The sequence below is a fragment of the Talpa occidentalis genome, unplaced genomic scaffold, assembly GCF_014898055.3.
Source record: "Talpa occidentalis isolate TD23 unplaced genomic scaffold, MPIMG_talOcc4v2.1 talOcc4.5, whole genome shotgun sequence".
In the NCBI taxonomy this organism is placed as follows: domain Eukaryota; kingdom Metazoa; phylum Chordata; class Mammalia; order Eulipotyphla; family Talpidae; genus Talpa; species Talpa occidentalis.
Genome location: NW_023604861.1, coordinates 68,681,137 through 68,705,289, shown reverse-complemented (window position 1 = coordinate 68,705,289; position 24,153 = coordinate 68,681,137). Strand labels below are relative to the sequence as shown.

Here is a 24,153-nt window from a genome sequence, read left to right as displayed (position 1 = left end):
GCGGATCTACTGAAATACACTGCTGAGGAGAGCAGCTGGCAAGACAGGAGAGGTTTGCTGTGCCATATGGATTAGCTCCCTGGCTGCGGATAGAACTCATGCTACAGTGGCTGCTGACTGCTTCATAATGCCGAGACTTAACCCCTTGCACCACCAGAGAGGCCCTATACTATATCATCTTAATCCAATAATACACTGTTGGGTATTTAGGTTATCTCCATAACTTAGCAATTGTAAATACTACTGTAGTGAACACAGAATGCAAAAACCTACTCAAATTAGTGTTTTTGCATTCTTCGGATCACTTGCTAGGAGTGGAATTGCTGTTTTATATACCACTCTCCCTTTGTGAGAACAGCTCCATGTAGTTCCATGGAAAGCTGCCACATAATAAATCTCTCAACTTTCCACACCACAATGCAAAGCTTAGTAAGTCATAGCCTCCCTACCAAACACCCCCATATTTCCATCTAGAAGCAGAAAAATAGGGGAAGTGGTGGATAGCAAGTTTCAGGGTGCATGACAGCCATATTCCTGTTATCTGGAAGACTACCTACAATGGCAGAGACAGAAGCCCATTCACACAAGAAAACTGAAAATGAGAGACTGAGAGATGAAAGTCCTAATTTCTCTTGTTTCGGGAACGGTCAGCACCTTACTCTTTCCTCCGATTGGCTGTTTAACTTTTCCCATAATCATAAAAGACAACCCAGTTTTTACCCCCTGAAAGTTCTAATATAAAGTACCTTCTTCCACCATGCCATGATCCTGCATTAGAATACAACCAGTGTCTCTGAATACCTGTCAAATGCCCACTCTAGGCAGAGGACAGTTGGAGCCAGTATGTTTTACACACATGGCTTTGTGCTTTCACCAATGTTGTGGATATCTGTTTTAAAGGTAACCATTTTAAGTATCCAGCTAACCATGATCTCCTATTAAAAGATCGTCTGGGCCAATAAGAGTCCCATCTCAACACCCAATGTCACAGAAATTTAAATGAGAGAAAACTTGGATATTGAGATATTTAGCAATGAGGTTAAAAGACAAAAGACTGAAAGAGGTAGAGTGGAAACTACAGTACCCCAAAGATAGATATGAGCTAATTTAGGAGAGCACAAATACTATTCCTAGGCAGAGGTCCAATGAATGAGCACAGGGCCCATCTGAACAATGGAAAATGCCCCCAGTCATCAGCAGCCTCAGTCAGTAATGGATTTCTGGGTCCTATATGCCTGAAACTTTGCAATAACCCTCCTCTCCTCTCTTGCCCCTGCTCTACCACACATATTTTTTTTTTTCATTCAGCTAACTCAAGTGAATCTATGTTCCTTTTAACAAGAAAGAACTAACCAAAAATAATTTCACATGCAGTATTCAGTGCCAATCAGCAGACACAGACCAAATGCTTGTCATCTTGCTACCCAAGTTCCTCCCTACTGAATTAATATTTCATGTGATCAAGTGAAAACTACTGACAAATACAGTTTAATAATGAAAGCCATCTTCTTTAATTGACTGGGTATTAAAAATCAAATGCAATTTAAGAAACTATTTAACATGTATCCAACAATAATTTTCTCTACAAATAAGAAAATTAAACTGAATGGTGTCACTGAAAATGGAGGTTCAATAAAACCTTAGATAATCAAAGTTCACTGTTAAATTATAACTTTGTATATTTTCATTATTTGCTATTATGTGTCGTGTTTTATTTTTAAAGTGTAGAGAATTTTATAAATGTGCTGCATATAAAACACATACATATTTTTATCTTTCTATATGGCACCTGCCCACAGGTCCACTCTGGCAGAAAAGTGGCAAAGAAACTAAACCATGCAGGTGAATTTAATTTTGGCAACAAATATGACTCCATGAGCCACCAAGCACCCACCAGTAGGCTTTTTTTGATAACCACATCCAGGTAAATGAAAACATCTCTAAGTGTACAGTACTTTCAGATGCCTACAGAAAAGTTGCCATCTGTTCCCAGGTAACTGCCAAATAAAAATCACAGATTACAATGCTGGTAGCTTTCAGAGTTTTCTTTAATGTTCTTTTTCACTAATCTACCACTAATAACAAGACAGCTGAGGGAGAAATGAGGTACTAAGACATGCTATAACATTAAAAATCGTTTGCTAAGTGAAAGAATCAATGAAAAGGTCATCTATTATATGATTCCACTTACATGAAATGTCCTGAACACGAGTCCAGAGTCAGAACGTAGATGAGCAGTTCCTTTGGGTTTGAGGGAAGTGAAACTGGAAAGTGATTGATACTATGTTGGAATTTCTTTTTGTGGAAATGAAAATGCTCTGGAATTAGTGGTGAGTATATTAAAAACCACTAAATTGCATACTCTTCTGGGATAAATTTTATGATCTGTAAATTGTATCTCAACAAAGCTGAAAGAGAGCACATATGCAAAGAACCAAAAAAAAAAAAAAAAGCATAAGAAGAGAAAATCAGGTAAGTTTTCCTTCTTTGGCTTATAAAACAGACCCCAGAAAAGAGAAGTTATATTTCCTAAATTCAATTACAAATCTACTATAAAATGTATGGAATTTTATCATAGAAATAGTGACTAGAATTTCTCAAAAGTAAGAGATTAATAACTAAAGAAAATCTCCCTGTGGGGTGGGAAGAAAAAGGGTTAAGATAAAGGCAAGTGTGGAGAGGAGTCAAATAAAGGGAATGAGGACTAAGGGTTCCCTGAAATGACTGAGGAATGAGAACTCAAGCTTCAGAAGACTGAGGGGCGGGACTGGGGGCTGGAGTAAGAAGGAATGGGTGACTGGCTAAGAGGAATAGTAGGCAGCAGTGGTTCTGTAGGCTGGATTTCCCATCCCTAATCCCTCACCTCAGTCATTATGGATCCCAGCCACTGCTGAGGTAGGACAGAATCTGGGGTGGAATTCAGAAACAGTAGCAGGGATTCCAAATGATTTCAAAAGGCAGGGATGGGCTATCTACAACAGTGAAAGGAAGAAAACAAAGGAAGCTATGCCCAAAAAGAGAAAGAAAACATTCCTGCATTCCTGTGGAAACCATATGTTTATAGAAAATAAATTGAGGGTATAATCTGAGACTACACGTAATGGCCTAAAAAGACTTTCTCTTTAATAGCTTTCATGATCCTCTTTGATAGGAATGCTCTTTCAGACTCAGATTTCACAAATAAAGGTGGTAAATCTACCTTGCACTAGGGACCATCCCTTTCTCACAAGTAATACAAGATGCATAAATTAGGGATAGAGCCTCAAGAGTGGATGAGGAAAATAATATATAGTTATTAAATCCCTGTTAATTCTGACTACAAAAATCCAATACTCCATGCAAGAAGCCTTCCCTGGAGCATGAAAGTATTCCATCTGAATTTGCATGGGGCATGCAAATAAGAAAAGATCTAGCTTCACTTTCAAGGAATGAATCCAAGCTTGAGGTGGTCTATCATCTTGAGAAGCCCAAAGCAGACTTTCTGCTTTGAGAAGCGCCTCAGAGACCTGTAGCCTGGCCTCTTCTGTTCTGTTTTGCTGCGACGGAAGCGAAAGCAGTCAAGCCCAAGCTCAAGCCCCAGTGTCTCCCTCTCCAAGTTCCAATGTTCTTTACATTTCTCAACAGGTCCTCTTATAATGACTGGCTTTTGTCATCAATTCTCTCCTCTAAATTACAAAGCAGTAATTGCCTGTGCTACTGTCTTGGTACTTGCATACATGTTTACTTGATGTAATATGCAAATAGTTTTTATCTTCCTAATTAGATCACTCCACACCATGTCTTACAGATCTCTTTACATATTCAATTACAGAGTGGCCTTTACATTCACTAGAAGGAAGTCAAACTTTTTTAAAAGATATATTTTATTTATTTATGCATACAAGAACTGGGGTGTAGGCCAGAGCTACAAAGAGTGAGAGGATTCACCAGAGGCAGAGTAGGGAGCAGAATAGGTAGATCTACTGAAATGCATAACTAAGGGGAGCAGCGGGCCAGACAGGAGAGGTCCCATTACACCATGTGGATCAGCTCCCTGGCCAGGGATAGAACTAGTGCTGCAGTGGCTGCTTATAGCGTTATAGTGCTGTCTTAACCTCTTGTACCACCAGGGAGGCCTCAAAGTCAAATATTTTATATATATGTTTGTTCATTTTGGCTGGGGGATTATGCATTAACGGTCTTAATATGGAAAACTACCTTAGAAGAGACCATTAAAAAAAAATAAAGCCAGTATATAAAAAACCTAGTTAAAAACTCAAGATTATTGCTAGAAAAGACATTAAGATATCTCTCAATAAAGATAAACTTAAAAATCTTTCATGGATTTAAAGTAAGTTTTCCACCATCTGTGTGTAGGTCTGCCTTGAGGTCTAGTATATGAGTACTACATAACTTTAATAACAGCTTGAAATCTGCAGTCAACTGGGAGAAAAGTGATGGCAAATTTCTTCTCTAATTATGCATGTACAGAATCCAGTTCTCTTCCTCCTGAGATAATATGGTACCTGACTACTTTATCTATAACAGCAGAACTTTTTTAGAATATACTTTTCAAGTGTCCCCACTAATTTAAGTAAGCACAAGAGAGCTAATTTAGGTACAGAGAGGTCTCAGACCTCCTGAAGATTACAACTTAAAAAATGGTCTGCAGTGATGAGGCCTGAGTAGGGTGGGGGACTTCAATCATCTCCTTAATGAGGAAGAACTACCCAGACGGAGGGTTTAATGAGGCCAGGGCTTACAGGAAGAATGTGTTCCTCCTGCCAGGAGACAGCACAATACTCAGTGTGGGCAGAACATTAGGCATTCTTAGGTGTGAAGATATCAAAACATAAACTGACCTACTTACTAGGTGAAAGAGCAGACTAATATTTTAAAAAAAGAAAAAAAATTATCTTCAGTGAGAAAAGTCAAGATAATAAGATCTGAATATTAAATACTTTGGTCATGTTCTAGGGAAGAGTTTCCCAAAGAGTATCACATTAAAAATGCAGACTGGGCCTCTCTAGTGGTGCAAGGGGTTAAGTTTCAGCATTATTAAGCTATCGGCAGCCACTGCAGCATGAGTTTGATCCCTGACCAGGGAGCTAACCCACACATTGTAGCAGACCTCTCCTGTCTCGCCCGCTGCTCCCCTCAGCAGTGTACTTCAATCAACCCACCTGTTCTGTTCCCCACTCTGTCTCTGGTGCATTCTCTCACCCGTCCCTCGCCCCCTACCACACCTCTGGCCTACACCCTAGCTCTTCTATACATAAGTAAAAGTAATATCTTTTAAAAAAACTAAAAATGCAGACTACTGTCCTGGACCCCACATACACAGTAATGAATCTCAATTTCTGGAGGTGGGGAAGGAAACCTAGGAATGTGCATTGTAAATAAGTGTGCTATTGAGTCTTCTTCACACAAAAACAATTCTTGAGAATAATATTGAAGCTTTCAACTGAGAGCAGAGTGTAGATGTTGTAGAGGATCTGCCTTTATGGCTACATTGCATCTATTTAATAAAGTTCAGTATTGGGAAGCACAAAAAAGAGAAATGTTTACTTTGCAAATAATGATTCAATTGATGCATTATTCCTCACTAGAATTAAAAAACACTTAGCCAAGTAAACAACTACTTATTGCTTTATAAATACCCAAGATCAAATATTTGGTGTTGTAAGCCCACATTTGTTCTGCAGGCTCTAAAAAGTTTTAGCCAATAAAAAGTGTCTAAATGAAGGTACTTGAGTTGCACTGTCCAAAGTCATAACCATCAGCCACATGAATGTGGGTAGTAAAATACATACTGAATTGCAAAAATTTAAAAAATATAAAAAGCATCTCATAGAACCTTTTTATACTGATTGCTAATATAATATTTTGAGTATACTGACTAAAGTACCTTTACTAGAAAATTTAAAATCATCTGTAGCTAACAACAGGCTGATCTGGATATTAAAATAAATAATTTCATTAGCTGGTTAAATGTTCCACCAAAATTGCTGGTCACTCAAATTAAATGGCAATATTTAAAGGGAATCTAGCTTGTACACACAGCCAGTAAAGATTGATATTTACTCTGTACGTGTTATATAAAAGATACAGTTCCAGTGTTTTCATGTCCACTGTCCTTGATTCCCCTCATAACCATGTAAACTCAAGGTCAATGTCTTTTCCAAGTCTACAGAAAGGCTCTTATGCAAAATTTCAGCTCATAAATATTTATGAGTGACAATTCCCAAAGTAATCTCATTTTTTTCCAAATGTTCTTTCATACCCAGGCTTTCTCCTACCATCTCTTTAATACATTATTTTTGGGAAAAAACAATAAAAATTACCATGTGATATTAGACGTTAAAATATTTTCATATATTTTAAAAACATACTTATTTCAGAAAGGGGGGAATGCAAAGCCTTATTAGAAAAAAAGCAAAGTCACTCAGACATAGACACTGGATATTTTGGTCTATCTCCTAATTTTTAAAATTTACTTTTTGTGAGAACTGACAAAGATATCAATATTAATTATTTATCAACATTTATCAAGTTGAATGTTGCACTTAAAAAGACTTCTTCCTCCTCTTCCCCTACTTTGTGTTGATTTTGCAAAATATAACCTATACCCATAAACATTCATCATTTTGTAAAAAAAGCAAGCATTTAACCTTTTACAATTCAATAAGGAATTAAAGTGTTATGCTTTTTTTACTTCAAATAAAATGCTGGCTTCCAAAAAGTTGAGCTTATACTGAATCATTTCCTTCATTACTACATGTTCCTTACACTGAGGCCATTTGGTCAGAGGTCAGGAATGTGGGGATGCCATCATGGGATGTGGCAATCATTTACAGATGCAGAAAAGCCACTCCACACTGCACCCAGCATTAGGACAGCTGGCATGATGCTTTGCTACACAGCATGGTAGACAAATGCTCTTCTCATCTCCCTTCTAAACTATAAACACTGAATTTTGGGCATAAGTCTATATCTCACCAGCCTCATACATATATATATAAATTATATATACATATATAATTTTTAATATATGGCAATAATCAATTCTAATTATTTTCAAAATACCCCTAAGTCTTAGTTTTTTAAAGTTGAAGATTTGACTCCCTCTTGACCCAGCTTGTCTGAGGGGGTTGCTTTCTGATTAAATTTTTCTACTTTGAGAAAAAGCTGCTGTTTTCATTCCCACCAACCAGGTTATGGAGATGGGAGAGTTCAGTTTCCTGTGCCTCACTGAGTGTTTCCCTCTGTTGTTTATGAGTAAGGAGCAGGAGAGCAATGAAGGACTGAGATATGAGTCAGACTAAATCTCAAGCAAAAAAGTTCAAGAAGAGTATCAAGGTTCAATTCCAAATTCTTTCTACTTTGTGATGACAAATTGGCATTTGACAAGTTGACTGACTTCAGATTTGATTCCCACATTTTGAAAAAATATGGACCGGCTATACATTATACAAGAGAAGCCATCTTGCCTGTGAAATCTCTTACTGAAGCTGATACTCCGAAAGCGATAAAGTGTCCTAGGATTCGAGTCCGCTCTGACACTGACCACCCAGAGGTGGTATAGAGACCCCATAAGTCAAGGGCTCAATCAGTACCACCAACCCCATTTCAATGCCTATTATAAGGTCTCTGAGGTAGTTCTTCTGACTGACTGACAAACCCCTCTCAGATTTGATAATTTTCTGTAAGAATTCACAGGATTCAGGAAGACATTTTCCTTATATATTCCCATTTATTATAAAGGACATAAGTCAGAAAGTGCCAAATGAAAGAGATACATAGTGCAAGGCATTGGGGGACAGAATTCTCATGTCTTTTAAGGGTACATCGCCCTCCATGGCTGTGTTCCCCAAATCAGAAGTTATCCAAACCCTGTTATTTAAGGTTTCCTTATGGAGGTTTCATGATGTAGGCAGAATGATTAAATCACTGGCCAGGGATGATTGGCCTCAATTCAGTCTCTGCCTCTTTAGAAGTTGAGGGGTGGGGGGCGCCCCTCACCCCCGCAACTTCTAATCTATAGGTCTTTCCAGTAATTAGCCCCATCCTGACATTACACCATTAGTATAAATCCAGGTGTGACAAAAGCAGCTCTTTATGATTAACAAACACACTAATGAATTACAAAGGTTTTAAGAGTAAGGAAACCAAATTTATTATAAACCACCGTGTGTTAAAGGAATTCCTAAAAGTGAAAAAGATGAAGGTAAGTAAAACTGAAATTAAGAACGGCTTTTATGGGCCTCCCCGGTGGCGCAGCGGTTGAGCGCTGGGTTGCGAAGCTGCCCGCAGCCTCTGCAGTGCAGGTTCGATCCCCGGCTGCTCCCCGGCCACCGGAGGAGGGTCCCACATGGTGCGCAGACCTCTCCTGCCACCCGCTGCTCCCCTCAGCAGTGTACTTCGGTCCTTCTGCCTGTTCTGCTCCCTGCTCTGGTGAATTCTCTCACCCTCCAGCGCTTCTGACTGTACCCAGTGCTTGTATAAATAAATAAATAAATCTTTAAAAAAAAAAAAAAAAAGAACGACTTTTATAACTCACAGAAGAATAAGTATGCTATAGTCTCATAATGGAAAATATCTGAAAACTGGGTAAAGATTAGTAACAAGTTTTAACTCACTTCATGTCCTTAAAAATACAGACATTTAAAGTCACTTAGTAAAGGACATGGCACAAGTTGGTGGTTACACTCACAATATATGACGCCTTGCACTATAAAGAGGCATTCTGCATCACTGTCTCCAGTAGATCACCTCAAAATTCATACTGAAGCAGAGAAGGCTAAACATGGAAGACACTCTAGAGGGACTCAGATAACTTAAGTACATTTCTACTGCTTTAACTGAAGATTTTCTTTGTTTTTTTTTTTTTTTTAAGATTTATTTATGTATGCATACAAGAGCTGGGGTACAGGCCAGAAGTGTGAGGGGTTGAGAGAATTCACCAGAGACAGAGTGGGGAACAGAACAGGCAGATCAAAGTACACTGCTGAGGGAAGTAGCATGTTAGTCAGGAGAGGTCTGCTGTGCCATGTGGGTTGCTTGCTCGCCGGCTGGGGATTGAACTCATGCCACAGTGGCCACCGACAGTCTCAAAGGCTGCATCCTAACCCCTTGCACCACCAGGAAGGCCCCTTTAGCTGAAGATTTTCCACCTTTTGAACTTGTGGTTGTTGATGAAACCCTACAACAGTACTTTTCCCCCCTGAATCTTTCCCAGTGCCCTCTAAGGGGCAGGAAGGTATCTTCCTTCTCTCAAAATCAGGTGGCCAGCCTTCCTTATCACTACTACATTAAAGTATATCATAAGATAATTCTGTTTGACTTTGATACTTTAATTCTCTCTAGACATTATCTGGGTCTGGATGACATGGTCTCAGACACCCAAGGAAATATATCAGATAATCATCAATCCTGTACTAGCCTCAAAATGTGAGATATCAGCATCCTCCAGGAACCTGACAGAAATACAAACTATCAAGGGTCCGGCAATCTGAGCTTTATCAAGCCTCCAAGTGATTCTGATGCCACTCAAATTCTAGTTCACTGTCCTAGGCACTACACTGTCCTTCCTGCTGTCAGCAGGCAGGATTTCTTAGAGACTGGAGAGATTCCTCTGCCCCGTGGAACTGTGAAGTCAGGTAAGTTAGATAACTTCCTCCACTTAATTAGATGGTTTTTCTGCTATCTTCTGGGTTCACTAAAAGCATTTTTTTTCCCCCCGTCACCATATAACCTAGAGGCAAGATGTTTTCTTGTCAATAATTTGTCATGGTTACTTATATCTTCTGGGCCACAACATGCATTCCTGAGTCACCTTAAGATCATTTTGAATTGGGCCTCTCTGGTGGCACAAGGGGTTAAGACGCAACCTATGAAGCTTACCGCAGCCACTGCATCACAAGTTTGATCCCCAGCCAGGGAGCAACCCACATGGCACAGCAGACCTCTCCTGACTCACCCACTGCTCCCCTCAGCAGCGTATTTCAGTCAATCTGCCTGTTCTGTTCCCCCCTGTCTCTGGTGAATCCTCTCACCCCCTGCAACTCTGGCCTGTACCCCCATTCTTGTATGCATAATTTTTTTTTAAAAAAAGATTATTTTGAATTGCCTATTATCAAAACTCTACACCAAAGAGTTTTGAATCATTTTGTAGTTCACTGAATATAAAGAAACAGTCAAATATGTATGTACTCTGGTGTTGGGTTGCCTGCAGCCACTTACCAGCAGTGTAACTTTGGGCAAACTACTTAACTTCTCTGGGCCTCAGAGTCTCATCTATGCAATGAAGGTAACAGTCTCCCCCATATGGTTGCTATAGGATTCACAGAGAGGTTAACATATGCTTAGAACAGTGCCTGGCACACAATAAGTACCATACTAGGTGCTGACTGTTATTGTAACTATAATTTTTCATGGGCCCAGACAACAAAGGTGGTACAACATCCTAGGAAGTCTAGGGACCACTGGGGGAATCTGCTCTGGAACTAGGAAAGGCTAGATATAAAGAGCAAGAAAGTGTGCAGTTTTTCAAGTAAATTTCTCCTTATGAGGAGATGATATTTAGTAACTTGGAAGCCCAAAGTAAATGACCCTTGATCAAAGGTACCTGTCACCACTACCACAGGGGTCTAAAGGCTCATATGAAGACCCAAGAAAAAGAGGTAAGAGACTAAAGTACAAAACAATGCACCAGTATAAGTCAGGATCATGGTGTCTGTATGGTTCCATGTTAACAAATAAGCTAGAAAATAAAGCTCCAATTCCACAGTGACTGACTGATTAATCACTCACTCCCACTCCCTTCTCCCTCAATCAGGCAAGCTCAAATAAGATCTTCAAATCATCACCACACAAAAGACAAACTATTCTAAGGCAGCTGAACAATTTCCTTATACCATTTAGTTGGCTGCATCCCCAACATTCATTCCTCTTCTCCTTCCTGTTGTATTTGAAATATTCTAGCCCAACTATATAAGTGGGACTCACCCTTCCCCACATCACTCCCAGGACCCCCCTCGCTCCAGGAATGTATCCTGATCAGCTGATGTCAATAAGCACACCCTCTCTGATTCCAGCAGGAAAGAGGGTAAGCGAGCCACACAGCCTACTCACGATCAAGCAAGCCAATGAGACTCTAGGACCTTGGTGTAAGTACATCAGAGGCTCTTTTCCTCTGGATGTCCTTACGGACCACAACCTGTGTCAGTTATCCTGGGACAACAGGATCCCAAGAAGTCTGCCTGAGAAGGGAGTTCACACAAGCACATAAAGCCAAAGGGTGAACAGAAAGAAACTGGGCCCTTGTCACAACATTTAGTATGGAGTAAGTCTTGCTCAGAGGTTTCCTATGTGATCAATAAATTCTCTTTGTCATTCAAACCACTTTGGGTTGGGTTTCCTTTTGATTAGTCAAGAGAACTAAATGACGCATGCCTCATAATTATATTACACTGTAAAAGTAACAATAAAATGAGCTAGAGCACCAGTGAACAGTAAGTTCATCTGTTAAAGTCATGACTTCAATTTACTTGCCATAATTAAAGACAATAAGGGAAAAATGATAAACCTGCTTTTCTCACTTGTAAACCATTTTATTTGAAATCTCAACATACAGATACAATACCCTGAATAAACTCAGGACTAAGGCCTTTTGCTGACCTGAGTTCAGTATTAATACATTTTCATCATAATAGAACACTTTTGATGTTTAGGGTAATTTCAGGGCAAAACAATTTTCCATCCCAAATAGGGCCATTGTCAATGTATGTTCTGGGGATTCAATAACAAGAAGGGAGTGAGAGATCAAAGTCAGGATGAGTTCCTGAAATTTTTAATTAATCATTGGCAAACTTACCCGTTACAGCATTAAATGTATCCTCACAGTTTAAGTGATTGCTTTTCAGATCTAAAAACCTTGCATGTGATACTAACCCGGTCACTCAAAGTAAGTACTCTACTGTAACAGGTAAGCTAATACATCATAGACAGTTAAGTACATAGATTAATTTGTAAATTTCTGTGTATACGGTATAGTATGCTTCACTATTTTTAGATGTAAGAATCATCAAAAATAAAAGAATTCTAGCAAACCTAGGGCAGCTCTTGATGAACTATTATAAAAACCACTTTGTGACTTTGGTCTCAGGATTGACAGTTTTCCAAATACAGAACTGGCTGCCTATACATGGTCAGCTGGCTCTCTTGTAGTCTGTTAAAGTATTGGAGGCCGATCACATAAGGGGACAGGGCGGATGACTTTTAAGGAGAGCTGCCAGGCACCCTGGGCCTCTGGGACGGGTGGAGGGGACTCACCTGCCAGCGCCTTGATGCGGGACCGCTCGAAGAGCCGCGCCGAGCTGTTCTCGTTGTCCCAGTCGTCCACATCCCAGCGGTTGTTGACATCGCTGTACTGCTGCTGGATCTCAATGTTGTCGTAATCTGTGGCTACTGTGGTCGTCATCTTGAACTGTCTCAGCGGCTCCTCCACATCAGCTCCTTCTTAGAGTTCTGTGCCACCAAAAAAAAAAAAAGGGGAAAACTTCTTCAAACATCTCCAAGTGTGTCAAGTCCCCAAAGCTTACTGGGATAAAAGTGAGTAGAAGATAAAACAGTTTGCACATATTATTAACAGGTGTCTGGTTCCAAAAGTGGTTTTGAACCTTACATGTCTCATACATGTGTGTGACCTTGGCCAAAGCGCATGTTAACATCTCTGAGCCTCAGTTTCCCCAGTCATTCAAAGATGATGATATTCCACACCTTTCTCACATGTTGAGAGAACCGAATGAGATAATGGATGCTCAACAACAGGTGGGCTTCTTCCTTCTTTCTAAAGTTTAAACTTTGCGGGCCTCCCCAGTGGCGCAGCGGTTGAGCACTGGGTTGTGAAGCTGCCCGCAGCCTCTGCAGCGCCAGTTCAATCCCTGGCTGCTCCCCGGCCACCGGCGGAGGGTCCCACATGGCGCACAGACCTCTCCTGCCACCCGCTGCTCCCCTCAGCAGTGTACTTCGGTCCTTCTGCCTGCTCTGCTCCCCGCTCTGGCTCTGGTGAATTCTCTCACCCTCCCGCGCTTCTGACTGTACCCAGTGCTTGTATAAATACATAAAAATAAATAAATAAAAATAAATCTTTATAAAAAAAAAAGTTTAAACTTTGCAATTTTCAAATTATATCAGAGGTAGATAAACACCTAATTGGGCTTCTGAATGAACTCATTTCTGTTGTGTAGCACCACAAACCATAATCTTTTCAGCTTCTCCTGGACATCCATAAAATACAATGTGAGATAACTAACAGATCATTTTATCTAAACACCTAATTTGCACATCTAATTTACACACAGGAAAACTGATGCCTAAGATTAAATGAGACAGTATATGGATAAAACCAGTGCATACTAGATGCTCAATAAATAACAACTACCGTTATTTACACTGCTGTTATTACAAAGTCAACTACCAATATCAATACCCACTGCTCAGGGACCCAGCCAAGGTCATAGTGTTTGACAGGAATAAATGAGAAACATGAACAGGCCACAATTTTTGGCTCACTGTTGTCTTCAATTTGGACATCACAGTGTCCTCAGAGAATTAGGAGAAATATCTTTACCATTAAATGTGCTTCTCTCTTCAATACAGCAATTATCCACTCATTGAACCAGAATGTACTGAGGATCTACTATGTGTTTAGTGCTATTCCAGATGCTAAGGATAATCACAAACAAGAACCTGGCTCTAGTGAAACTTATGTCCTAGTAGAAGCAGACAAAATGCACACAAGAGACAAGATAGTGGAAAGAAAATTAACATTAATGTGGCATGATGTGATCAAGAGTGAGTGATTAACAATTGTAGGGTAAATAAAAGGCATGAGGCTTTTCTGCTCTCCTGCCATTAGGATTAATGATGGATCCCTGCGGTCCTGAATACATGTCCGATGGCGGGCACTTGGAACATGGCATGGGCATATATGTAGATGGGATTCACCTGGGCTGAGGGGCTTGTAAGGGCAGCATCACGGGGATGCTAGCAGAGAGAAGAGAGCTAAAGAGAGACCAGAGCAGAACAACAGAGTGAAAGAGAACGGAAGAGAAGAGAGCAGGGCGAAAGAGAAGCAGAGACCACGAGAGAACACCGGAGAACCCAGAAAGAGTGAAGATTCACCAGGGGCTAGGAGGCCTGCCAGCTTCCTGGGCCCTGGGCACCCCTGCCTGCTATGTACCTGGTAAACTCAATAAAAGCCTGAAAAAGTCACCGAGGGCTCCAGGAATCTCCTTCATCATCTGCATAGGATCACAGAAAACCTGCTCTGTGTCTTCCTGCCCCTACAACAATACTGTGTTATAAATTTCAAAGTTGCTTGGAGACTACTGAGTGATTATTTTTGATCAGGTGGTCAGGGAAGGGTCTCTGAGTTGGTAGTTAAAATGAGATCTCAAGGTCAAAAAGGAACAGGCCACCCCCTGTAGGATAAAGAAAATATCAGGCTTTTCTGCCCTTCCGCCATCAGGATAGATGATGGATCCTTGTCCTGAATGCATGCCTGATGGCGGGCACCTGGAGTAGGGTGTGGGCATAGGTAGATGGGATTCAGCTGAGCTAAGACTGTGCTTTTTTTTAAGGGCGGTGTCACGGGGACGCCAGGAGCAGCAGTAGAAGCCGAAGCAGAAGCCGAAAGAAAAGCCGAGAAGCAGCAGAACGAACTACAGATAGCTCAGATAGAGTGAAGACTTGCTTCACCCCAGCCAGCACCCCTGCCTGCCATATGACTGGTGAACCCCAATAAAAGACCTGCAAAAACCCACTAAGGACTCTGACTCCTCCTTTACCCGGTCTGCATGGAATCAGAAAACCTGCAGTGTCCAGTCCGGCCTTTACACACCCCAATCAAAAGGAACAGCATTCCAGTCAAGGAAACAACTCTTAGAAAAAAAGTCGTGTGGTAAGAACAAGAGGTCAGAACAGCTAGTCCTATGGGCACAGAGAGAAACGAGGAGTGGTGGTTGGAAAGCTAGGCCAATTAGACCAAGAATAGAAACCACTGCAGGATCTTAAACTAATCATTGGATGTGTGTTTTTAAAGACTGACCCTTGTGCTGTGTAAAAAGCAGATTCTAGGAGGCAGGATTGTGTGCTTAGTCCCAATGGTGTGGCTAAATTCTGCACATCTTACATATGAAGCTGTATGTCAATTAAGAAGAGTGAAAGGAAGGAGGAGGAAGAAAGATGCTTCCCTGTTCAGTGGTAGGAGGATGCCCCAAGGAAAAGATGCTTGTTCTCTCCCCCACCCATCTCATCTTGCCACCCACCTTAAAACTCAAAAATCATTAAGATTTTGTAGAGACCCTTGTTTACTGAAGGCCTTATTCACTATGCACCAACAATGTGCACATGGGTCAGTGTTAGCAGGCCTCATTACTACAGCATTGCAGTGACAGAAGCAGGCACCAGCTAGCAACCACAAAATGAACACTTGGCTAAGTTTTTCCTCACATGTTCCAACATTCAAAGGAAGTAAAGCCACCTGTGCAGAAAAGCAGCCTTTCTCCCACAGCGATTCACACACACCTTTTCTCAGGTTCAAGCACACACCCATACATCACAACCAACCATGTTTCCATGGCAACAAATTAAACTGATACAAATTAACAGCACCTTAAATGGTATAGCAATTGGTGGCACAGGGACAGAAATGCCCCCTCTTCTGTCATTAGCTGTAATCTCACAGGTTATCTATGAACATCAGCAACACATCCCAAGGGAGAAGCATCTGCATTACAACCAAGCCACTGGTAATGCAGAGTTGCTAATCTTTGCTCAAAGCAAAATATCTGCCCCCACTCATTATACCCCCTTTACTCTGTCTCCCTTCTAACCTCAGAAGCCTCACTTTGTTTATTTGAGTCAGCTAGTTTTTATAAGCATTGTAATTTGTCAAATCATTCCCTATGTATTGAATATTTATTCTGATATTCTTTCTTGCTTTATTACAAATAACTCCCTTGAACTCTCTTCATTTTGTTGGAAGATGAAATAGCAACATTTCATCTTTCCTTATGGCAGAGTAATATTCCATTGAGTGGATAGATCACTTCTTGACCCAAACCCTCTGTCAATGGGTGAGAAACATCTTGAATAGAAGTAAAATCAGGATTCCCAATAGGTACACATAATCAATCCCAATGTATATATCACAAAATTAATTTTAATATACTGATGTATCTTGCAATGTATTTACAAGATTTTGTAAGTCAGTAAGTGAAAGTCTATTGATTAGTCTTACAGTTGTTTTTGACAGATTAACCCGTCAAAAATAAAAATCAGCATTGTCAGTAACCATTTAAACTTGGAAACTGTTCATTTTCATGACTATTTTAATACCAAAGACTTAAATAAAATTCAGCCTTGGAGGCTGTGTGTCTAGAGGTAAAAAGTGTAAAGGTGCTATTAATTACAAGTGTCTTAAAGTACAGAAAATGCAATTAATCCAACCCACGTGAAATCTAAACACTATACCCCTTTCTCCAGATTCAATTTGGCTATTTGGTGCCATCTGCTGACTAAGGAGAACAAGTCACCCACAGGCTCTATGGCAGTGACCTGTGCCCCAACTCCCACCACACCTGGCTCTAGCGTAAACCCCACAACGACCCTTTTCCTCCCACAAATCTCTCTTCCCACTACTGACTGGTCCCCAAATCCCCTGCTGCTTTACACATACTTCTCAACAAGCAAGTGTTAATCTTTTCCTTAAGCTTAAATTAAGTCATTCAGAAAAAGCATTTTTTTCTAAGCGTCTTTCTTTAACAGTGTTCTTTAATAAGACCACTGTTCCTTCAAACAAAGAGGAGAGTAGAAAGAAAAAGTTCTACTGACCTCAGTACATATGAAATGCCAGTGTTATAAGCTATTCTTCTTGATTGTCTAGACATGGATATTAGGAACATTTTTTTCCTTCGGTATTCTCCATCTCTCCTAAGACAACATCCTTGCCAAACAATTAAATTTTTTAAAATGGTGGAAATGTTAAAAAAATTTTTTTTTTTTCAGGGCAATGTCAAAGCAAAACATCCCACATCCCCAGCAGCGCCAGAGTGAAAGGCTGTTTCAAGGTATCCAGCTCAACAGGAGATGTGAGGTATGGCCTCCCCGGTGGTGCAGGCAGTTGAGCGCAGTGCTATGAAGCTGTCCACAGCCTCTGCAGCGAGGGTTCGATTCCCGGCTGGCCAGGGAGAAACCCACATGGCATGACAGACCTCTCCTGTCTCACCTGCTGCTCCCCTCGGCAGTGTGTATCAGTCTGCCTGTTCTGTTTCCCGCTCTGTCTCTGGTGAATCCTCTCACCCTCCTGCACATCTGGTCTGTACCCCAGTTCTTGTATGTATGAATTAAAAAAAAATTAAAAGTAAAAAAAAAAGATGTGAGGTGAAGGGCCAGTCAGAGGGCAGCATGCTACAAATAGCATTATCCTCTACCACTCAGGCAAGTGACTGTGCAGCTGGAAGGGCAGTTTCTCTCACACAGATCAGTGTCCCCTGGAGGATATCCAGAGGGTTAGATCTTCCCAAGGTGCTATTAGCTATGTGTCCCAAGGGCCAGTGAGGTAATGTGTACTTCTTAATGGCGTGGGAAGATTAAGAAGGAGAGAAGAAAGGAGCACTGGCTATTCTGGCACTCAGCCTGCTGGGTCCGCCTTTCACCATTTGAAGAGCCCGAGAAGGTTATGTAAGGGTGAGGTGAGAGGAAACAATCTCCTCTCGGGGAAGGATTCCCAGGGCTCCAGATTCTGACTGACTTGATTGCTACAAAAGAACTCATTACATAATCCTTGACGAGTAAAAATAATATCCTTGGTGTGATTTGGGGTGTGACAGATACACAGGTTTTTTGTGGCTAGGTTTTGGGAACATGATTATATTGATTATATGTACATACCTACCATCCCTGCTCTTTTTTTTTTTTTTTAGATTTATTTATGCATACAGGAACTGGGGTATAGGCCAGAGATGCAGGGGTGAGAGGACTCACCAGAGACAGAGTGTGGAGCAGAACAGGCAGACGTACTGAAATACACTGCTGAGGGGAGCAGAGGGTGAGACAGGAGAGGTCTGACATGCCGTGTGAGTGGCTCCCTGGCTGAGGGATAGAACTATGTGCTGCAGTGGCTGGGGAAGCTTCATAGTGCTGAGACTTAACCCCTTGTGCCACTAGGGAGGTTCCATCCCTGCTCTGTGAGAGAGAGAAAAAAAGGACCATGCAAGAAAGCCAAGTGCTACCTACCAAATTACTCTTTTCTAGTCCTATGTTCTATGAACTGGAATATTCCAAGTGTTCTGATTTTCTGCTTAAATAAGACAATAATTTTATTTTTTCAAACTGGCAGACCAAGGCTGGAATGGATAAGGAAACTATTATCCTACACCCATGTGGCAAAGAGGGTCTTTCAGCTCCAGCTGTGGCCACGTTACACCACCAGGTCACAGCCATCAGGAAAAAAAAAACTAGATCACCATTTCAAGCTTAGGCATGCTCTAATAGTTTCTATTGATTAAAATTCTGAAATTCAATACCTGGCAAAGCCCAGGAAAATATTTTCTCCATTTTCTTACTTTCCAAAATGCCAAATCTAATTCCAATATCACACTGGTATTATTAGATTAGTGCACAGGGTTTTGTTTTATATTATTTACTGTCAACCTTCCTTTCAGTGCTCTCTGTTACTCTAGCGAAACTCACCCACTCTGTCCTGTGCCTACCCCATGCAGACAATGGCTAAGTGCAATTATCTCGTATGGATCACCAAGCCATTGTCTAACACTAAATTTGTATTTCCTCCCCCCAAGCCACTTTTTCCCTGCTTACTCCCTCACTGACAGCCACCACTGCTTCTCCCAGTCACTGCAGCTAGAAATCTTGCAGCCACTCTTCACGTCTCCTCCTCCCATATTTAGGCCCCAGAGGAGCTTGCACCTCCTGAAAAATCTCATGAGTTAGTTCAAGCAATAGTTTCTGATTCGGGAGCCTCACCTCTAATTTTAACCCCTGAGCCATTCCCCTATGCAACCACCAGAGGGACCTTGCTAAAATGTAATTCTGATCATTTCAATCCCAGACTAAAACCCACCAAGGCTCATGCCTTCAGAACAATGTCCAGAATCCTTTGGAGAGAAACGAGCCCCTCATTGGGAGGTCCTGCCTGTATCTTCATACTGGTCTCAACATTTCTTTCCTAAGCTCATTCTCTTCTAAGCTCTTACAGCTCCTGAGGGAACTCAATCTAATCTGTTCTTACCTCCCAAACAGTCACCTGGAAGAGCTCTCTCTACTCTTCCCACAAATCCCAGCTGGGGCATCCTCTCATCCTAACCACACACTACCCCCACTTGCTCTAAAGCACACAGTCTTAGATTGTCCACACTCCCTCCCAGATACCTCCTCTTATATACCTTTGATGAGCCTATCACCAATCACTGTAAGACCTTCTTAATTACAAAAATTTTCTTATTATGAATTGGCCATAGGTTCTCAAGGTCATATCCTCATCAAACTATCTTTGTATCTCTCAAATACTATGGGGTGCCTGGAAACACTAAGTTCTTGCTATTCATTTATTTAGGAGCAGTCACAAAGCCCCAAAAACCTACTCCTCTGAGCCACGTAAATCTGGCAAACACTCTGCTTTCAAGAAACCCACATTTTTAGAGGAGGCGGTCATATACACCAACACACATTTAATAAGGTGCTTCTCCATGTACACATAAAAATTTAGTTTTCCCTTTAATTTAGTTTTTACCCATTTAAAGAATTTTGGGGGGGGTCGGAACTACTCAGATTTCAGAAAGCAAAGCAACTAATAAAGAATAAGTGGACTTTTCAATGGCACTTCATCTATACACACTTCCTTAATGCCAATCTTAACTAAAGGTTCATATAAATTAAATAAAAGTGAAATAAGTGACCAACATTTGTCAATCCTTTTTGAGGAGGAATGGCATAACACTAACAATTACTTTGGCAGAATTCTCAGTCTCAAATGTTCTGCAACTATCTAAGACCCCCCCAATTTTACTCATAAAAATTTCAAAAAAGCATACACCTGGGGCCTCCCCAGGTGGCGCAGTGGTTTTAGCCCTGGGCTGCGAGGCTGCCCGCAGCCTCTGTAGCGCTGGTTCGTTCCCCAGCCGCCGGCGAGGGTCCCAAAAAAAGAAAAAAAAAAAGTATACACCTGGCTAGGGTGTACTGCCTTTTTTAAAAAAAAAAAAGTAAGTCCTGCTCTGGACTTTGAAGGGACAAAACTGTAGGTCAGAATTTCCAGGAAGAAACCAGAAAGCAAGAGAGTCACATACACCCTGTTTGCAATTCGCCTACTGAGGCATTCAGCAGTAAGAGTAAAGAGACCAAATAAAGATATTTCATCCGATAAAAATACCTGCAAGACACCATATCTACAAGCATGGTGATGGATAAACCCAGCTAACCCATTACTTGGGTTCATGGAGCTACTGGAAGTTACAAAGTCAAAATTGAAAGGTTTCATTCATTTTTTAATTTATTCTTTCTAAAGATATCTTCTATTTATACATTCCTAAATTCTTTTAAAATGTAGAGGGATACCTGTTTGCATAATAAAGCTTCCAGGTAGAAAAAATATATTGGAAAATTTTTAAAAAGCCCAAGATCCTATCAAAAATTTTCAGAGTTCTCCACTCACAAACATCAAGTTCTATGTGGAAAGACACAGTATGACAGTGAACAAATAAATGTCACACATCTACAATATTTTATATAAAAGATCATTCACTTTAAACATTATCCAGTTTACTTACAGTTTTACAGGCACACAGTCACTGTACAAAAATAGAACAGAGCCTCCCAGGGGTTAAGTCTCAGCACTTTGAAGCTATCCATAGCCACTGTAGCACAGCACGAGTTTGATCCCTGGGCCCAAGTTCACTCCTGGCTGGCCAAGTTGCTGACCCACATGGCACAGCAGACTTCTCCTGTCTCACCCACTGCTCCCCTCAACAGTGTATTTCAGTCAATCTGCCCGTTCTGTTCCAACTCTGTCTCTGGTGAATCCTTTCACGCCCCCTCCCCACACCTCTGGCCTGTACCCCAGCTCTCCTATGCATAAATAAATCTTTTAAAAAAGTAAAACAACACCGAGCATGAAATTCAAAGAATCAGACCATTATGAAGTAAAGTGCTCATGATTTGTTTAATAATTAAATATCATTAGTAAAGGGCCTCCCCGGTGGCACAGAGGTTGAGTGCTGGGTTGCACAGCTGCCCGCAGTCTCTGCAGTGCAGGTTCAATCCCCAGAGGCCGGGCAAGTGTCCCACATGGCATGCAGACCTCTCCTGCCACCCGTTGCTCCCCTCAGCAGTGTACTTCGTCACTCTGCCTGTTCTGCTCTCCGCTCTGGTTCTGGTGAATTCTCTCACCCTCCCGTGCTTCTGACTGTATCCAGTGCTTGTATAAATAAATAAATAAATAAATAAATAAATAAATCTTTAAAAAAAAATCATTAGTAAAGGTGGTCTTCAAATATTCTATAGGCACATTAACTTTTTTTGTTTTATTTATCAAAAGAGTTTAATTAAAATCTCCCACTATGGTTGTGGATTTAACACATTTTCCTTGTATTTCCCTAAATAGAGATGGTCATAATTATCTTATCTTCTTGATGAGTACTTAATTTTATGAAATATTCTTCTTTCTAATCACACATAATTCTGTTTTCATTGACAGCAATATCTGCCTAGTACTTTTCCCATTCTACTATTTCAACCTTTCAGAGTCATTTTTTTAGGTGTGTGTCTCTCTTTCTTTTTTCAAATCCAGTCAAAGAATCTCTGTCATTTAGTTGACAAACATAATCTATTTGCATTTATTAGGATTACTGCTATATTTGAAATTTCAACCAATTTATTTTGTTTCTATCTTAATTAACAAAATGTGGAAACTGAGGCCCAAAGAATTAAGCAACTATCAAGTCACGGAGCTACGAGTCCAATACCCAGAATATCTTTATAACTACTGAATCCAGAGCCACAAGAACGCAATCTAATCTTCAAAATGCAAAGAGCAGATGGAGCCTAACTAACAAAGAAAACTCTAATACAATGAAAAATAATTTATTTGCTGGCTTACTTTAGATGGGCATTGTGCTTTTTTTGCTTTTACATTCAGCCCTTCCCAGCGATCTTTTGAAGTGAGGAAGCCATGAGAGCTGAATCAAGTGTGTATGACTCCTAAGTTCATGCTTTAAGTTAGTAAGTTAGCTTGTGTTTTATGGCACAAACCTGTAATAGTGGTCCATACAAGAAAAATATACTTCCCTACTGTACTGCCACAGCAAAGCCTTTAAATAAGGCCAATTATAGTATCATCTTCAAAAGATCATTGGGAATGGCTGAGGTATAAAATAAAATATTAAAAAAAAAAGAAGTTTAGGGTTTATCTCACAGAGGAAAAATAAAATAAAAAAAAAAGAAAATGGGTATAGAGAAGTAAGTAAAATATGTGATGGAAGGAAGAATAATTTAGTAAATTAATTTTGATGTACACAAAAATAAATATTAAGGTGCAATTATAAAAAAAAGAAAAATATCTAATGGACTCAAAGTTTTTAAATAAATGAGGAAACAAGGTTAGCCCTCTTCAAAGTCTAGCTACGGCGACAGGCAGAAACTCACCCAATCAGATCCTAGCTTGTGTGACCTCAATGAGGGAGCTATACTGTGTGCAAAGAAAAAGAAGTCATTTTGAGGAAGGAACAAAAAATTATATTCTTTTTTAACATAACCATAAAGACACAGTATATATGAGGTATTAAAATTTTGTGTGTGGGTGATGAGGGAAAAAATATCTAAAAGTGAAGGAATGAGAAAATAAGGAACACTGTCCAAGCTAAAGAGAAAACGGTATTACCCATTTTAAGTAAATGAAGACTTGAGGGCAGGTACAGAAGGCAGGAAGATGAAGCATAAATTTCACTGTACAAATAATTAGAATTCCATCACATTTCTGACTTAAAAAGGTCATGGTGGACTACTTCTCCCCAACACTAACGTGTACTTTAGGGAACCAGTAAAGATTTGGCCATTTTCTGCCTATAGCATTCAGAAACTAAAGATCCTTTATAAACCTTCTGCTAAAGACTGAATGTCGGTGTCCCCCCAAAATTCACAAGTTAAATTATTACGGCCAATGTGATGGTTTTGGAGGTGAGGATTTGGGGTGGTCACTTGGTCATGACAGTAGCACCCTCATGAGTTGTTTCAACAGTCCTTACAAAACAGATACCAGATACCAGAGTGTACCCCTCACTCCTACCATCATCCTTCCCCTCACCACTGCCATCTGTGAACCAGGAAGAGGGTCCTCACCAGGTAACAAAGCTGCCAAGGCCTTGATCTTAAGATTTCCCAGACTCCAAATAGGAGAAATAAATGTTTGTTGTTTATACACCACCCAATCTAGCAGCCCAAAAGAAAAAAGACATCTTCACTGTTAATATTCAGACATATCCATTTCCTGTACAAATGAAAGATGCCACTGGAAGGCTGGTTCTAGTTTTATGAACAAAACTCTAGCAACAAATTTTATTTTATAACATGAGCAGGTTAAACCAAGTTCTATTATTTGGAGGAGCAAAATCAACCTTTACTGAAAAGGAAATTGTTCTGAAAACCTGTCACTAGTGGAAAATATACTAACAACAATTTATTTTATTTTAAGTCAATATATTAACAAGATTCCAGCTTTTAAAGTCTTCTATGACTTAAGAAATTATCATTATTAAACAATGTTATGCAACATGGCATGTCTTCCACAAGGAATAATATAATGTTGGGGGAGAAGCATAACATCCTGACTCTCCATTTTACAGAATAAACTGCACTGATAACAGTGAAATTATAAATATTTACTATTTGAATGACTTAAAGTTCTTCACAGACTGCAGAGAAATTTAATCTCATTTATTATTTGCACATTAAAATTTTAGACAAAGTACCTTATTTCTTTTCTCTGCCTACATGATACCATCTAGGTTCTAAATATAAATTTGGAAGCTCTAATTTTTTTTTTTACTTAGCTTTACCTTGAAAACAGATCCACAAAAAAGTGTTTCCCATCTTTTCAAT

The 24,153-nt window shown here is 40.2% G+C and overlaps 1 protein-coding gene across 1 annotated transcript in view; it reads right to left on the bottom strand.

The window, feature by feature from the left end:
* Positions 1-12,493, bottom strand: part of SPTBN1 (spectrin beta, non-erythrocytic 1) — a 148,275-nt gene extending 135,782 nt beyond the window's left edge. Inside the window, exon 1 of the mRNA XM_054701455.1 lies at positions 12,313-12,493. Within this exon, the coding sequence (XP_054557430.1) occupies positions 12,313-12,460 (148 nt within the window). The 5' untranslated portion in view covers positions 12,461-12,493. The remainder of the gene's footprint in view (positions 1-12,312) is intronic.
* Positions 12,494-24,153: the final 11,660 nt, after the last annotated feature.